The sequence below is a fragment of the Protopterus annectens genome, chromosome 3.part0 (assembly GCF_019279795.1).
Source record: "Protopterus annectens isolate FY-2018-M chromosome 3.part0, PAN1.0, whole genome shotgun sequence".
NCBI classification, from domain to species: domain Eukaryota; kingdom Metazoa; phylum Chordata; order Ceratodontiformes; family Protopteridae; genus Protopterus; species Protopterus annectens.
The window spans coordinates 1,962,095,395-1,962,113,014 of NC_056731.1; the positions used below are offsets into that span (position 1 = coordinate 1,962,095,395).

The 17,620-nt window shown below is 44.0% G+C and overlaps 1 protein-coding gene across 6 annotated transcripts in view; it reads right to left on the minus strand.

Moving 5' to 3' along the window:
* The window catches only part of NKTR (natural killer cell triggering receptor), a 1,518,686-nt gene that overhangs the window by 187,686 nt on the left and 1,313,380 nt on the right, over nucleotides 1-17,620 (minus strand). For 5 of the 6 annotated variants that reach the window (XM_044066053.1, XM_044066051.1, XM_044066055.1 and 2 more), the window contains one exon: nucleotides 4,963-5,022. In XM_044066053.1, the coding sequence (XP_043921988.1) occupies nucleotides 4,963-5,022 (60 nt within the window). The remainder of the gene's footprint in view (nucleotides 1-4,962; nucleotides 5,023-17,620) is intronic. The other variant, XM_044066052.1, reaches the window with a different exon arrangement.

Genomic DNA, 17,620 nt, shown 5'->3' on the forward strand with positions numbered 1-17,620 from the left:
GCAAAAAAAGAAATTGGAAGCTAGGAGGAGGATGATGTGGACTTGATGAACAGAGAAGACTTAAGTACCCCAGGGCTCTCAAAAGCTCTCTTGCTGCGGTCATGTCTAATGGAAGAAGAAACTGAAGCTATTCAATTAGGAACAGTTCTGAGGAAGAAATGCAGTCACTGAGGAGGTACTGAGCTTGCATTCTTGCAACACCTGATCCAAGGAAGGGAGAAGAATGGATTTCTTGAAGTTTATGGTTAATCCCAGCTCATGAAACAGGTTTATGGTAAACTAGAGATCAGCAAAAAGCTCTTCACTTGAAGAAGCCTGGACAGACATGTTCAGACTAGGAGAAACAGGAATCCTCTAAACTCTGGAAAAAGAAATGAGAGGAGCCACGCACTTTGTGAATGCTCTTGGGGCAGTAGAAAGGCCAAAAGGTAAAGTAGAAAATTAAAAAGTGAAATTGTAAGGTACAAAATCTTAACTTGATGTGACCTTGTCGAACAGGAATGTGAAGGTATACATAATTCATGCCCAAAGTCACCAAGAAAGGATGAGGATGGAAAACTGGAAAAAGAAGCTGGAGGATTAACATTTTGAATTTTGGTAGCAGAAGAAAGGTATTGAGATATCCCAAGTCCAGCATGGAGCCTCATTTACCTTCTTTCCTGGGAATGAGGAATCTTCTTGAGTAAAACTAAATAAAACGCAGTGTTGAGGAGAGACAAACTCCATGGTACCTGGAAAAAGCTGGTTTGATGGAACCCCATGAAATGGAAACTGAGGAATGCCTGAGCTGACAGCCAAGACATTTTTGTATCCATTCACTATGATGCTGAGGACCCATGTGTCTGAGCTTAGCAATTCAAAACGTGAAAGGGAAAGTTTCTTTGACAAAGGGTGGGACTGACCGAGGTGTAAAGCAAGGGGGGGGGGGGGATAGTCATAAGAAGGTTGGGTTGTCAGGAAAGCAGGATTTTGATCTCCTGAATTCCTGCTTTGACTTGTCCTGAAACTTCTTTTCAGTAAACTCTTTTCCTTTTTTGCTGGGGCTTTTGCTCTTCAAGAACAAGGGGGGCAAATTTAGAAGGACAGACTCTCTGAAATTCTGACACAGGAGAAAGGAAGATCTGAAAGTCCCACAAAATCTTGCCTCTCCCCCCTGCAAATTCTTGAAAATGTCAGCTGCAGCTGGGTCAGAGAGAGTATCCCTATACAAAAGGGTGTCTAAAAGTTTGGATATGTGGTTGGGAATGAAGCCTCAGCCAAGGGGATCTTCTCAAAACAGAACCAGGAGAAACTGCTCTGGAAGATGCATCACCCGAGTCATTGCACTTGACTGAATGTCTAGCTACCTGGGTGGCAGAGTTCAGCAAAGAAAGAGCAGAGTTTTCATTTTCTAAAATCAGGCACATCTGAGACAAAGTTGTTTATGTCCCCTAAGACAAAACAGAAAGAAGATACCTGACCATACAGGTCCTGTAAATCAAGGCTTGGAAAAAGTAGCAGATATTTATACCTTATTCCTGTACCTGTCAAAAGCTCTGCCATCTTTGTCATTTGATAATGCATAGGAGGAAGGCACCAGCTTTGCAGATTTGTCAGGTTCCACGGAATGACAGCAGGGTCACCTGAATGATTATTATAAACAAATGTATGGGGAATTGGGAACTTTACCGAACATGTCCGATTTTTTGGGGAGGGGGGTTACAGAGCATTTGACATTACAACCCCACCCTGACATCACTAACAAACTGGTCAAACTCAATATAAATCTATATGCAACCTGCTGAATCACTACTCTCCTAGAGACTTGTCACTAGTACTGTGCACCCAAGGGCTCTCTTCTATGACCAATTCTATCTGGCATCTACTCCCCTGACGTTATATCTTACATTAAAGAACTCTGCGTGACTGCAAGTTTATGGTCATCACCAACCCCGCCCTCCAAAAAACACTCAGAACTTGCAGTATTCTTCACTGTAGGGATCTTCTGCCAAGGACAGCACAACATCCAGCCAGTATGAGAAAGCCTTTAGGATCCTGTGTGTGCCGTACATCACATGTATGCTCCCAGTGCTGGATGCAAGGCATAAATGTCATGTACGGATGCAGTTACCTAGAACTAAATTGCCCCAGTAGAGAAAAGGCTGCACAGGACAAAGGAGAATATGCACATCCAGGAGAAAATGCAGATGGAAAAGGAAGATCCTCAGCCAGCAGGGAAACCAAAACAAAGCTCAAAAGAAAACAGGGGAATGGAGGGAGTGAACACTGCAACAGTGAAGAGAAGGACATCTACTGTTATGGTAAGAATTTCCACAACCCATACTATGGCCTTCTACTTTACTGTTGCAGTATTCTTCACTGTAGAGAGAGTACAAAAGCTCAAGAAAAGGATTGGGAGGTGGAACACTGGGAAGAGCCCTCAACAAACTCATGCAGAATGGCTCTAGCAAGACCTGCTCTGGCCCTAGAAACCATATCCAATTTATAATGTTTAGTAAAGGTATGAACTGAAGACCAAGTAGCAGCTTCAAGGATGGCATTGGTGTCCAGCCCCTTGAAGAAAGCACTAGAAGAGACAATGGCCCTACTGGAGTGAGCCCTAACAGAGGTAGACAGACATTTGCCATGACAAGAAGAACAAAAGTAAATGTATTAGATATCCAGGAGATGGTCTGCTTAGAAATAGCCAAACCCAATCCCCTGAGATGACAAGAAATAAAAAGCTGGTCAGACTTACAAACAGCCTTAGTTTTATCCAAATAATACCTGAGCTGTCTGTGCATATCCAACGTATGTAGAACTCTCCCACTAGCAGACCGAGAAGTGGAGAAAAGGGGAGTAGTACTGCCTGATTCAAGGACACCTCATAAACCACTTTGAGCGTACAAGGATTAGTACGAACTGACACCATGTCCCTGTGAAAAACCAAAGAAGAGACAGTCACATAAGGGCCTGAAGCTCCAAAACCCTCTGAGCAGTATTAACAGCAAGCAATAAGACAGTCTTCCAGGTACAATGTTGCAGAGAAGCTGAGCCTGAGTCAATTTTTCTAAAACAAAATTAAGGTCCCAAGGAGGAGGAATGGGCTTCAATGGAGCCCTACGATGTAAGATGTCTTTAAGTAACTGTTTGACCTCAAAGCAACAAACGAAAAACTTCCTGAAAAAAGGGTTAATAGGAATATGAAGGTAAGCATTCTTCAGATCAAAGGACACTGTAAAAGCCTGGGGCATTAAAAGAGGGAACAGGTTTGAAGAGTAAACATTTGAAAAGAAGGAACCTTGAGCTAAGTGTTGAGCAAGAAGAGATCCAGAATAGGTGTCCAAGTGCCCTTCTTTCAAGGAATCAGGAACATCCTGGAGTAAAATCCCGTTCCTATTTAGGAAGGAGGGACAGGTTAAATAGTTCTCTGATCCACCAGGGAATCAAGGACTTCTGAAAAATGAGGAAGTTGTTCCAAAGGAGATAGGGGAATCACAGACTTCCACACCACAAAGTAACCCAAACGGACGAGAGAACCCAAGCATTTGAGGTGATGAGATGCCAGTTTGGAAGAAAGACTGACAAGCCGTAGAGACAAGGGAACCTGGCCAAGGGGTAGGGTGGAAGAGATGTCAGATAGAAGCAGGCTTGTCTAACAAAGGAGGCTTCTGGGCCAGAGAAGCCCATGAAGACTTAGCAGGAGCAGCTTGCCTACCAGCCTTTAGTGACCCGATGAGGCTGCCTGCGAACAAAAGCAGGCCTAGTAGGATATTTCCTCTGGAACTTAGGGATAGGAGAGACAAAATATGTTTTAAGGTCGTGCAAAGCCTTACTTTTTTTTTTTTTTTTTTTTTGAAGAGACCTAAAGATAGCAGCAGTCCCAAAGAGATTTTTATTATCCAAAGGAGCATTCAGTAACTTGGCCTTAATATCTTCAGGTAATAACTGCAGACAGAGACTAGAATAATACCTCATGACAGACCTAAAGGCAGCAGCTCTGAATCAGGCATCAGCAGCATCATAGCCACACTTGATAGAGTGACGAGCCACCTGACAGGTAGAACCCAAAATAGAAACAGAAGATTTCATCTCTGAATCGCAGGGAGCATAAAGAATCTGAGAAGCAGAGCATAACTTGTCATGTGGGTCTGGTAAATGATGGCCCGAAAGACCAATGTACAAGCAATATAAGCCTTTTTTACCAATTCTCTCCATTGTCCTGCTATCCTTATCTGAAGGCAGAAGCTTGGAAGAAGCAAACATCTGGAAGGCTTTTCAGAGGAGACTGACACCACAGCAAGGTGTCAGTTTGAACCTATGAACGGCATTAACAGGTCTATCACAGCACTGAAAGCAAAGTAATAAGGCACCATGTTCATGGTGTAATGGTACCTAAACTGGATTTCATCTGTTGTAAATGGCTGTAAAATTCTACATTAACTCTGGCTCGTAATATGGGTAGACAAGAATGTGGCATCTCATTCCTACCCCATACTTATTACCATACATTACAGCCTTCACTCAGTGGGACATGGCAGGCTTGAAACACTAAGCACACAGATTTTAACACCCCCCCCCCCCAAATATTAAGTATTAATCAAGTAAGGTAGAAAACCAGTCAGTATTTAGACAGAAGTGAAAGTTTTTGTCATAGGTTTATATCTATTTCACACCAAATAATGGTACAACAACCAAAGCATGCATACTGTAAATTGCCACACATTCTGTAATTAATATGTTCTCTCTACTTTTTTACTCATTTCATTAGACTGTAAGCAATTTTAAGCTTATGCAGCATATGCAATAGCTATTCAGGGTAAAAAACACAATCCTATTTTTAAATTCAGGAATACAGGACAAAGTCTGCAGGTAGCTCAATGCTTTAACTCACTGTGGTACAGAGTCAGACACTTTAAATAACTTTATTACAAATGTTCCATGTTATGCACCTGTATTAAGCTACAACATTCTAATTCCCACCTTGATCGTCGATGGCGAGCATGAGACCTGCTTCTTGATCGACTTCTACTGTAAGTCCTACTAACAAAAGAAAAAAGTGTATGAGAAGATCAGGTGAATGCAACAATGTTATACTTTGCAAAATAGTGATCCATTTGTGTGTTAAGTACTTAATAAAAGAACATGCTTTCAATAACGATCAAGTAAGAATACAGAGTCAGCTGTTCCTAAGGAGATGAAACTGCCATGACTGTTGTTGTGTCTTTCGGCTTTTCCCGGTTAGGGGTCGCCACAACAGAACTCTGGTCCGCTAATGATTGGCAGTAGATTTTTACGTGCCGAGTTGCCAGCCCTGACGTACAACCTTCAACAAAGGTACGCCCATTCACGCATGTCTCCACACAGAAGACGCTTTAGCTGAGAATCGAGCAGGACGTCTTATTGTGAGGCGACAACGCTACCGCAGCACCACTGCCATGACTGATTTAGCAAATTAAATTAAGCATGGGTTATCACAAGGGGTGGGTATGCTGTTTGTAAGCAAGACACAGCTATAGTAAAGGTGAAGAACGTGATGTCTCTGCTGTCCACTTACCTTCAAAAGTAGCATTTACCATTCATCTTGAAGCTTTGTTAATGAAATTACTTCCAATGAAAGTCTTACTACCATAAGAAACAGACAAAGTAAAATTATCTTCAAGCCAAGGCACACATACAAATGACTGGACAGACGGTGTGGGTGTGTTAGGAAACAGATGTGATTTCCTTGTAACTGGCTTCCAGTAAACAATATGGATCTAGTTACATGGAATCAAACTAAACAAGAAAACTTACAAACCAAAACAAATCGCCACAGTTAAAAAGCTAAAAAACTATATTTAACTTTTACCAGGGTTATCACTTCTGGTTTAGACATTCATAAACTATGATCACTTGAAAAGAGAACAGCAATGGCCCAAGTTATGCAATATTCTATTGTATGTAACAACTTCCTCTGTGAAGCATTTATGATATTCTGGACTACCTTATCTACAGATGGATCAAGGATGCACACTTTTTTTGTTTTTTTAATTCTGTGTTATATCGCTGCCCAATCCTCTGACCATCAAGATTCCTCTTCTCACTAATAATCTTTTTGTTCCCCAGCGGATGGCCAAAGCCACACTACTACCTCAACTACAACCTGTTGTTTTTTGAGGGAGATATTTGCACACTACTAACTGAGGTTACAGGTCAAGGTGAGCAATCATCCAGTGATGGTTTGAGTTTATTTCATGTCTCATCCTTTTTCATTCCATTACATAGCAAACATAAAACAGCATCAATGCAAGATAGAGGTCTGCTGACAATATCCCCGTGCATTCTCCGCTGTGTTAAGGAAGGCTGAAATCCACACTTTCCAGGGTGAGCTGCTGCCCCCTTAACCCTTCCCTGGGAAAAGCAAGCTGGCAAAAAAGCAACTTATTTACTCCATCCCCCAGTCTGACTCCGTCACTCAATCCAGTCTCTACTGTACCACAGTCATGAGATCCAGCTCTCCACACTATAAGACTGGCTGGGCAATTTTGTTTTTTAAGTATTTTTCTGGCACCATCGGGTCTTCTGACCATTAAGTCCTCACCTACTAGCAGCATCAGAGACCCCCTAGAGAGGGAGGAGAGAAATGAAGAGTGCATGTGTCATCTTGCAGGGTTGAGTTCTATTTTTGTACATTCCTCACTCCATTCAAAGTGGTGGTCAACAATTGCACTACCATCCCAGTGGGGTGGGGTGTGTATGTGTTTGTATTTGTGCATGTGCATGCACACATTCAAAGCAAACACCAAAATTCAGCTACAGCACTATGCACTGCCTGGTAGACATAATCTCTTGTCCTTGCCTCTATGCTGCTGATACTATAATGCTACCAGGTAGCAGTCATGTATAGATGGATAAGTAGCCTATCTCTGATCACTCCCACACTTGCAGGGTGGCTATTTTAGCACCTGGACTTGCTAGTAAAACTCAGGTCACCAGGTCTGCAGTTTTGACACCACACTCATGGGCAATATTAAAATGCAACTGTATAAACAAACCAAAAACATCTGTAATTGATGCAAAATGGAATTTTCTAATCTGAAAAGCCAGTAATAAAATGAAAAACTGCACTAAACTGAAGAGTCAAATGTCACAGAGCAGAAAAAGAAGTTATGTCTTACCATAACATTCCATCTGTGTTGTTGATCATCTTTCATTCATCACTGATGGATTCGGTTCCGAGCCCTCGGAACAGAGTCTCCCTAATACCAAGCTCGCGCCAAACAAAAACTCTCGAGCTAAGCTTCTACCCACAATGCCCCATTACCTCAGATCATGTTTTAGTATGTTGTACAAGTAAAGCAGAGGCCACTTCTGCGCAAATGCCCCAAGACACCACTTGGACCCAAAGTATCCCCCAGGAGTCTTTGGCGGGGGAAGGATGTTGGGAGGTGATGAATGAAAGAACAACAACAACCAGATGGAATGTTATGGTAAGACATAACTTCTTTATCTGATGTTGTTAATCTTCTTTCCATTCATCACTGATGGGACAGAATCCCCAGCTACTCTGAGATCCTTGGGTGGCCCTTATGGACGAACCTTCCTGAGAACCAATGAGCCGAAGGCAGCTCTCCCGCTGGAGACCACATCATCTAATTTGTAATGATTGATAAAGGTATGGGGTTTAGCCCAAGTGGCTGCTGCGCAAATGTCATCCATAGAAGCCCTGGAATGGAAGGCAACAGAAGCTGCCATTGTTCTAGTGGAATGGGCTTTAATATTCTGTGGCATAGGTTCTTTTGCAAATGAATAAGTGATAAAGTGACCTAGGAGATGGAATTTCCCATTCTAGGCCCAGAAAAGGAAATGAAAAGTTGGTCAGTCTTCTGTACTGTTTTGGTCCTGTCTAAATAAAATCTCAATTGCCTGTATACATCCAAGGAATGCAGGCAGTATTCTCCTTTATTAGAAAAGTTTGGGAAAAATACTGGTAGGTCAATAGACTGATTGATGGAAAAGTCAGAAACAACTTTGGGGAGAAAAGATGGGTTCATCCGGAGTGATACTCTGTCCATGTGGAACATTAGATAGGGTCTTTTGGTGCACAATGCCTGCAACTCCGAAATTCGTCTGGCTGACGTGATGGCTACCAAAAAGAGAGATTTCCATGACAAAAATTTGAGGTCACATTTCGCTGCAGGTTCAAAGGGGGGGGGGGTTTGAGTCAAAGACTGGAGAACTAACGTGATATCCCATGGCTCTATAGGCTCTCACTGGAGGTCTAATGTGAGAAACTCCTTTGAGAAAGGTTTTACATAAATGCAGTGATATGAGAGTACCACCATCCAGCCCATTATGGTAATTAGAAATCGCCGCCAGATATACCTGTATGGTAGAGGCTGGGCTCCCTCTTAAAAAAACTTAAGATATTGTAAGACCACTGTAACTGGAGCAGAGTATGGATCTAGCATCTTTTCCTTTGACCAAACAGAAAAACGTTTCCATTTGTCCCGATATAGTCTTCTGGTGGATGGTTTATGAGAGGCCAGAATAATGTCAAGAACAGGTGAGATGAGATCATCCTGGCTGGCAACTAACGGAAGTGGAGAAACCAAGCTGTCAGCTTGAGACTGGACAGATTCAGGTGAGAAATCAGGTCTGGAAGAGGGTCCAGAATCCACGGTGGATACAACAGATGAGGCTGAAGGAAGGGGAACCAAACTTGTCAAGGTCAAAAGGGGGCTATGAGGATCACTTTGCATTTCAACCGAATAGCTTTCTTTATGAATTGTGGAATCAGAGAAATGGGAGGATAGGCATAAAGAAGCCCCGTGGGCCAATCGTGAATCAGAGTGTTCCTCGGAGACTCCTCCTTTGGGGGAAATAGGGCAAAATAGCTGCTGCATTTGCTGTTGCATGGAGAGGTGGAAAGGTCACAGCAAGGCTGGCCCCAACGGCTAAAAATTTCTGCAGTTACTTCGGGATTGAGAGACCAGTCGTGGGACAAGAGAATACATCTGTTCAACTTTGTCTGCAATCACGTTGGGAGTTCCCCGGGATATGCGATGCTATCAGAAAGGGGTTGGAAGCTATCACTCACTGCCAAATTCTCATGGCTTCTCGACACAGGGGGTATGACTTGGTTCCTCCTTGCTTTTTGATATACCACACTACTGACATATTGTCTGACTGAACTGCAATCGGTCCAGAATGAAGAACCATTTGGAATGCGTGCAACACTAACAGCACCGCTCTCAGTTCTAGAATGTTGATATGCAGGTTGGCCTTCAATGTGGACCATGTGCCTTGGACTGTCTTTCCCTGGAAACTGCCCCCCCCCCCCCATCCTATCAGAGAAGCATTCATGGTCACAATGGCCTTGGGCTGGGGGACTGGAATAAGCAGTTTCAAAGTTCTGTGTCTGGCCTCATCCACCAAAGAAGGTCCTGCTTGCAACAGTTGGATATCTGAATCTGAAAACATAGAGGGTGATGGTTCAGGAACCACTGAGGGAGAAGCCATTGGAGAATTTGCATGTGCAGTTTTGCAAGAGGTACTACTGGTATGGAAGCTGCCATGGATCCTAGGACCTGAAGAACCTCTCTTGCAGAGACTTTGTTTTGACAGAGTATAACCAGGAGCTGAAGCCTCAATCTCTGAAGTCCGTGAGCTGGGAGTGACACCAGACAGGATTGAGTGTGAATTCTATCTGCTGGGCCAGAGTAAGGTTGGATTTCTCGCAGTGCACAGTTATTCCCAAAATTTCTGCCAGAGAAAGGGTATATTGCAGGGCTGTTACCAGAAGATGCTTGATGGGGACTGTAAGGAGCCAATCATCCAAATATGGAAACACCCAGAATCCTTGCAGTCTTAAGTGAGCTGTAACCACTGCCATACACTTTGTGAACACTCTGGGAGCTGTAGAGAGAGACCAAATGTCAGTGCACGACAAGTACAGTTGTGTACACTTATCATAAATGTAGATGTTCGAGTGTATTCATTGTTGCAGTCATCACATTTGGGTTATCTGCTTGCAATAGCCCTCGGTCGGCCTCATTAACAAAGTCTTGGGTCCTGAGTCGGTTGCTGTCTATCTTCCGTGACGTCAGGTAGTCAAGAGTATAAAGCATGCAGCCAACACCATTACATCAGTTTTTCTTGCCCCAGATGTCAGGTGCCCCCCTAATGGGAAGCAATTAAATATATATATATATGCAAGGTAATACCTCCAACAAAAAAGCAAATACACCAAAAAGCTTTTAAGCATAGTAAAGGAGAACAGAGGTATAGCCAAAAGAAGTCAGGGGGCTGGAGGGAGGGTAACCAGGACTGCAACAGTGAATACACTCAAACATCTACATTTATGGCAAGTGTACACAACTGTACTATGTTCTTTGTGTTTCACTGTTGCAGTCATTACATTTGGATAGATTCTCAAAGTTAAAGATGGGAGGAGGAATTCAGATAGCAATAGGACCAGCTATAAGGCCCTGCAAAGACTGCAGTGGCAAAGCCAGCTCTGGATTTAGAGAAAACTGGCAAATGGTAATGCTTGGTGAAAGTATGTACAATGGTAATGCTTGGTGAAAGTATGTACAGAACTCCAGGTAGCAGCTTCTAGGATGTCCCTGGTAGGGACACCTCTGAAAAAGGCTGTAGAGGTAGATGCAGCCCTGGTTGAGTGTGGTCTTATTCCCTGTGGGATAGGTTTTCCATGGTGCTTGTAGCAGAAGTGAATGCAATGGCCTATCCATTTAGAAATGGTTTGCTTTGAAATGGCCTTTCCCTCTGCCCCTGCAGCAAATGCCAGCAGCAGTTCTTCAGATTTCCTTTGAGGTTTAGTCTTGTCCAAGTAAAATCTAAGCTGTCTGTGCACATCTAAGGAGTGTAGTATCCGTTCCCCTGTGTTCTGTGGTTTAGAAAAGAAGGTTGGCAAAGGAATGGACTGATTAAGAGCCACACTGGATACTACCTTGGGCATGAAGGAGGGATTGGTCCTGAGGGACACTCTGTCCACATGAAAGATGATGAAAGGCTCCACTGCCATAAGGGCCTGTAATTCAGATACCCTTCTTGCTGAAGTGATTGCTAAAAGGAAGGCTGTTTTCCAAGAAAGGAATTTTAACTCTGCACTTGCAGCTGGCTCAAAAGGAGGTAGAGTGAGTTTTTCCAATACAAAGTTAAGGTCCCAGGCAGGAGTTGGGGCTCTCCTGTGTGGTTTTAAGTTTTTGGCCCCTCTGAGGAACTGCTTGAGCAGTGGATGAGAGAAGAGGGGTGTTTCTGTGTTGTAATGAGCTGAAATGGCTGAGGCATGAATTTTGATGTAGGAAAAAGAAAGGCTCTTGTGAAGCATCTCAGTTAAGTATTGTAGAATCTGAAGTAAATTGGGTGCTGCTGTGCCCATCCCTTGAGTTTGGTTCCAGGCACAGAATCTTTTCCATTTTTCAGCATAAGATTTTCTAGTACTAGGCCTCCTTGCCTCCAAAATGACATCCAACACTTGTTTACTGAGGGATGGTAATGGACAGATCCATGAGATCCAAGGGTCCATGATATTTCTGCTTAGGTAATCTGCCAGTGTATTTAGCTTGCCTGGCAAGAATTGAGCTTGTAGATGCACTTGGTAGCTCAAGGCTGTGTTCCACAGAGCCATGGCTAGTCTGCAGAGAGGGTATAAGTGGGTTCCCCCCGGCTTGTTTATGTACCACGTAACAGTGGTATTGTCCGTCTTTAGCAATAATTGTCCTAGAAGAATGTGGTCCTTGAAGGCTGTCAGAGAATTCTGTACAGCTAACATTTCTTTTTGATATGCAGGTGCATTTGACTCGGGTTCCATTTGCCCTGAATGCACTGCCCTGTAAAGTGAGCTCCACATGCATAGTCTGATGCGTCTGTTGTTACGGTTTGGGTGGCAGGGTGTAGAGTGAACGGCAGTCCCTTGTTGTGGTGGCAGGCCTCTGCCCACCAAGGGAACTTTGCCTTTATACAAGGAATGATGAGAATCATTGATTCCAGGTCCTGAAAATGTTGACACCATAGGCTTTTTAGATACCACTGTAGTTTCCTCATATGCAGTCTTGCATATGGAATTAGTAGAATGCAAGATGCCATGAACCCCAGGGCTTGCAGAATTTTCCTTGCAGAAAGCTGGGTCTTTGTGGCCAGTAATTTGAAGTAGGCTGTCAAATAAACTTGTTTCTCTGGCGTGAGGTAGGCCATCTGGGAAGTTGTATTCAAGCTTTCTCCCAGGAATACAATTTGTTGGCAGGGTACTAGGTGAGACTTCTTTTTGTTTATGGTGTACCCCAGTGAGGTTAGCAGTTTCTTTACAAATGCCAGATGACTTAATAATATGTCCTGGCTTTCTGCCTGAATTAGACAATCATCCAGGTATGGGTATATTTGATTATTTCTTTGCCTGCAGAATGCAATGACTGGAGCTAGGCACTTTGTGAATACCCTGGGCGCAGTAGCTCAGCCAAAGGGCAGTGCAGAGCACTGATAGTGCATGTAGCTTGCTCTGAAGTTTAGATATTTTCTGCAAGATTCCCTTATTGGGATGTACAGGTAAGCTTCCTTTAAATCTAATGTTGCCAACCACGCACTTTTGCCTAGCATGGGAAGCAGCTGATGAAGAGTAAACATTTTGAATTTTGGGATTATGAAAAAGGTGTTTAGGATAGACAGTCCAGGATAGGATGCCAGGAATTGTCATTTCTGGGTACCAGGAAAAGTCTTCAGTAAAAACCTTGTCCCCATTCCTCTTATGGGACAGGTTGAATAGCCCTGATACTTAGAAGACTGAGAACCTGCTGTTGACCCTCTGCCCACTGATTTGGGGTAGGTCTGGCCAACCGTTTGGGGTTGGTAAGGAGTGGAAGTGGAATCTGTATACTTGGGAAACTATATTTAGAACCCATTAGTCTTGGGTAATGAGTTCCCAGTTTTTTGCATACAGGGCGATCTTTCCCCCTAAAGGAACAATCAGTTGAGCAGGGCTTGGAAGGTTTAAGGTTAAATCATTGTGACAGTTTACTACAGGGGGGTGTCTTACCACTTCCAGCTTTGGAAGTGGAAGCCCCCCCACTGCTTAGGCCTGTGAGTACCTTGAGACTGAAGCCTGGGTGGTCTGCTGGTTCTGGGTTTGGACTGAGAAGGCCTGGAAGAGACAGGAAAGGTCCAATTCTTAGAATGGCAGTGCCTACTAAATCTGGGAGGCTGTACTTGCAGAAAATCTTTAACAGTTTGCATAGATTTTGCTTTTTCCTCCATCTTTTTAATCACTACTTCTGCTTTGTTGTCAAACAGACGGTCTTGGTTTAAGGGAGCATCCAGTAGTTTAGCTTTAACATGATCTGGCAAAGTTTGCTCCTTAAGCCAAACATGCCTTCTAAGTACAGACCCAGTGACAGCAGCCCTGCAAGATGCCTCTAAGGAATCAAAACCACATTGCAAAGTACGTTTACCAACTTGCTCAGCAGAATGCATTAAATCCTGTAATTCTTTATTTTCAGCACAGTCCAGAATCAACATCATTTTCTGTTTAAGTAATCCAATAATATGATTCTGCTACTTTAACATATGAAACTGGCAGTTTAAGGCCCTAATGGCCAAAGTAGCAGAAGTGTATACCTTCTTACCCCATCTGTCCAGGGCCCTGGAATCTCTATCAGAGGGGGTAGGGTTTTTGGCAGTAGCAGCCTTAATGCCTTTGGGTGCCTGTGAAATGGCCTCTGGATCCACAGTAGGATCCTTAAAGAGGAACTTGTAAGAGTCAGGTAGTCTGTAATACCTGTCAGGTTTTCTGGGAGCTGGAGGTAAACTGTCGGGGGTCAGGCTAGATTCCAAGAAGGCATCATCTACAATGTTCAGGACAGGAGGGATAGTTAAAGGCCTGTGTTGAGGGAGGAGTAAGAATTCCCTAAGCCTCTTTTTGGAGTCAGAGTAATCCTGGCTTTCCCAGTGAAAATGCTTCCTAAGAGTGTGCAAGGTTTCACCAAAAGAAAAATCTTCTGGGGGGGGGGGGGGAGCAGTCCTCTGCATCAGAATCCTCATAGGTAGATAAGGGTAAATCCTGGTAATCAGAAGAAACAGAAATTTCAGAATCTTGATCAGAAGAATCAGAAGGAAAATCAGTTCTAGGTCTCTTAGAGGGTGAAGGCTGGCTTCCCCTAATTAAAGTAATAAGGTCTTCAGCCATTCTTATCATTTATTTTTTAGGCATATGGGCCTGACCATGTGGTTTGGATATTGGTTTTCTAGGCGTGGGTCGAATTTTAGGCCTTGAAGAAGAAGATGGCATCGGTTTGAAATGCAAGTCAGTAGGCCTGAATACAACTTCAGAAGCCGGTGCCTGCACAGTGGCTCTGGACCCATCCATGGTAGAGACATCCGCAGGTGCCATGGTCGAAGAAGCATCTTGCGGACTCCGAATGGGTCTCAGTAGAGGCCTGCGAATCTGAAGTAGCAGTTATCAGGGGCTGCAAAAGCACCCCACTGAGTACCGATAAACTGGCGACTAGCTTAACGGAAGTGTCGTCGGCAGCTTTGGACCTATGCGGTCTGTCTCTGTCTTTATCTGAATTTTTTTGGAATGTCGGTAGTTGGCTTACTGAAGCCATTTCTGGATAGTTAAACCGAGTACCAAAATAATTTGCTGCAAAAATAAACAGACGATGAATAGTTCAGGGGTTTAATAAGGCACAAAACCGACAGCGAGGGACGTCGTGGTCTGGGCCTAAGCAAGGAATGCAGTATGAATGAAAATCTTTATGAGGTATTTGCTTTCCACAGGTAATACAATTGTTAACTTTTACTGACATCGGTTTAGAGCAAGAAAAAGGATCCCCAATGGGGTACTTAACTTTTTTGAAGACTTCGGTTCTGAAACTCGAAAACGAAAATTTCAGGAGTCGGACAACCGGCACTTGCGAACTGCTTCTGCTTCGTGCACCACGTGGCAAGAAATACTGATGTAATGGCGTTCTCCAACAGGGATACTTATCTTTCCAATGGCTTGAGGAAGAGCCTTGAGTAGTAAAGCTGACAGACTGAAGCTGAAATGATAGTTCAATACTCAGCTGTCAGCAAGCAATGTATGGGGTACTTTGCATCCATATGTTTCTTATATAACTCTGACTCCACTGGGTTGAGGCCATCTGCTGGACATACATAAAAGAGGGGGTGCCCAGGCTTTGGTATGCTGGCTGGATATATGGGTATCCTTGACAGAATATCCCTATCAGTTAAAAATACTACAACAGTGGTCAAAGAAGGACATCATACTATAATTTTTACACAGCAGGGCCTACTGTTTGACTATTCTACCTCAAGGGATACCAACCAAAAAAAGAAGTTATGTACTCACCATAATGTTCCAGCTGAGTAGTTGTACTTCATTTGTCTTCAACCTGTGGGTTACGAATCTGACAAATTCAGGAGCATCTGCTCCGAGCTCCAAGCTCCTCCCCTACCCATAATACACTGCCACCACCTTCCTTGCCTCAGATCAAGTTTGCAGCCCATAACAACTCAGAACCCGATCCAACAAAAGTTCATCACATCAACTTTCCCAACTAAGCCACAAAGGCGTATTCTGCTACATACTAAGCCAGCAGGTTTGGGGAAGGAGGGGGGGGGGTGGTTGAAGACAAATGAAGTACAACTACTCAGATGGAACATTATGGTGAGTACATAACTTCTTTATCTGAAATAGTTTACTTCATTTGGTCTTCAACCTGTGAGACAGAGTCCCCAGCTACCTATACCCTAGGGTGGCCCTCATGGAAGGATATTCCGGAGCACCGGGGAGCCACAGGATGCCTGGCCTCGAAATACCAAATCCAACTTATAGTGGGAAATAAATGTATGAGATGAGGACCAAGTAGCCACAGATCAGATATCATCCAAGGGTGCTCTGGACCAGAAGGCCGCTAAAGTAGCCATGGACCTGGTGGAATGGGCTCTAACCTGACCAGGAAGAAACAAGCCCTTGTCCTTGTACACTTGAGAAGTACAGAGAGAAATCCATTTAGCAATGGTCACCTTGGAAATGGGTTTACCCAAAAACGGTTTAGAGAAAGACACAAATAACTGATCAGACTTTAGGAAAGACTTAGTTCTGTGCAAGTAAAAATGTAATTGTCTATGAACATCTAACAAATGCAACTTGTATTCACCTTTATTTTTGAAATTCGGGAAGAAAACAGGTAAATTGATAATCTGATTTATGTTTGCCTCAGAGGCCACTTTGGAAAGAAAAGAGGGGTTGGTACAAAGAGACACCCTGTCCTTGTGGAAAACCATGTACGGAAGCTTGATAGACCATGCCTGGAGTTCTGAGACCTTCCTAGCCAAGGTGATAGCCACTAAGAAGGCTGTCTTCCAGGACAGAAAGTTGAGGTCTACTGTTGCAGCCGGCTTGAAAGGAGGAGCAACTAAAGCTTGTAGCATCAACGTAAGGTCCCACAGAGGAGTGGGATCCTTGACTGGGGGACGCAAGAGAAAAGTACCTTTAATAAAGGCTTTGCACAATCTGAAAGAGGCCAAAGTAGTCATATTTTCACCAAGTGAAAACTGGAAATGGCCGCAAGTTGTATCTTTACTGTAGATGAGCTGGTCCGCTGTTGAAAAATGTTTGCCAAAATTTCAAGCATGGCCGTAACTGGAGCCGAGAAGGGATCCAAATTTCTCTGAGAAGCCCAGATGGAAAAGCGTTTCCATTTGCTACAATAGATTTTTCTGGTGGAGGATTTAAGAGCTGCCACCAGGACAGGCTTGACAAACCGGGAGTCCTGGCAATTAGGGAAACTGGAAAAGTCAAGCTGTAAGTTTCAGACTGTCCAGATTTGGATGAGGGACCCCTGATGGGTGAGATATGAGATCCGGGCGGGGATCCAAGGAGGAACTAGATGACGAGACCAGAAGAAGGGGAACCAAACCTGGCGAGGCCAAAAAGAGGCAATGAGGACTACTTTGCTCCCCAGTCGACGAGCTTTCTGTAAAACCTTTGGAATAGGAGGTAATAGAGGATAAGCATACAGAAGACCGGGAGGCCAAGCATGGACTAGACCGTCTCTGGGGGATTCCCCTGGCGGGGGGTTCAGAGCAAAGAACTCGCTGCTCTTCGCACTGGAAGGAGATGCGAAGAGATTGCAGCAAGGCTGACCCCACTTTAGAAAGATCTGTTCCCCTACTGAAGGATTCAGAGACCACTCGTAAGGCATCAGGATAGAATGGCTGAGCCTGTCCGCCAGAACGTTGGACTGTCCCGGAATGTGCGTTGCTACCAGAAAGCAACTGGTGGAGATCACCCATTCCCAAACTCTCATGGCTTCGCAACAAAGGGGGTAGGATCTGGTCCCTCCCTGTGTGTTGATGTACCAGACCACAGACATGTTGTCTGACTGAATTGCAATTGTTCCCAGAGGAAGAGAGGCATGAAGGGCCTGCAATGCTAAAAGGACCACTCTCATCTTTAGAACCATTGATGTGCAAGCTGGTCTCTGTCGGGGACCACATGCCTTGGACTGTCCTTCCCGAGTAATGCCTCCCCACCCTAGCTGGGAGGTGTCCGTGGTCATTGTGCCTTGGGCTGGGGCTGCAACAAATGAGCGTCCTTCGAGAATGTCCACAGAGTGCATCCACCACAGAAGGGACA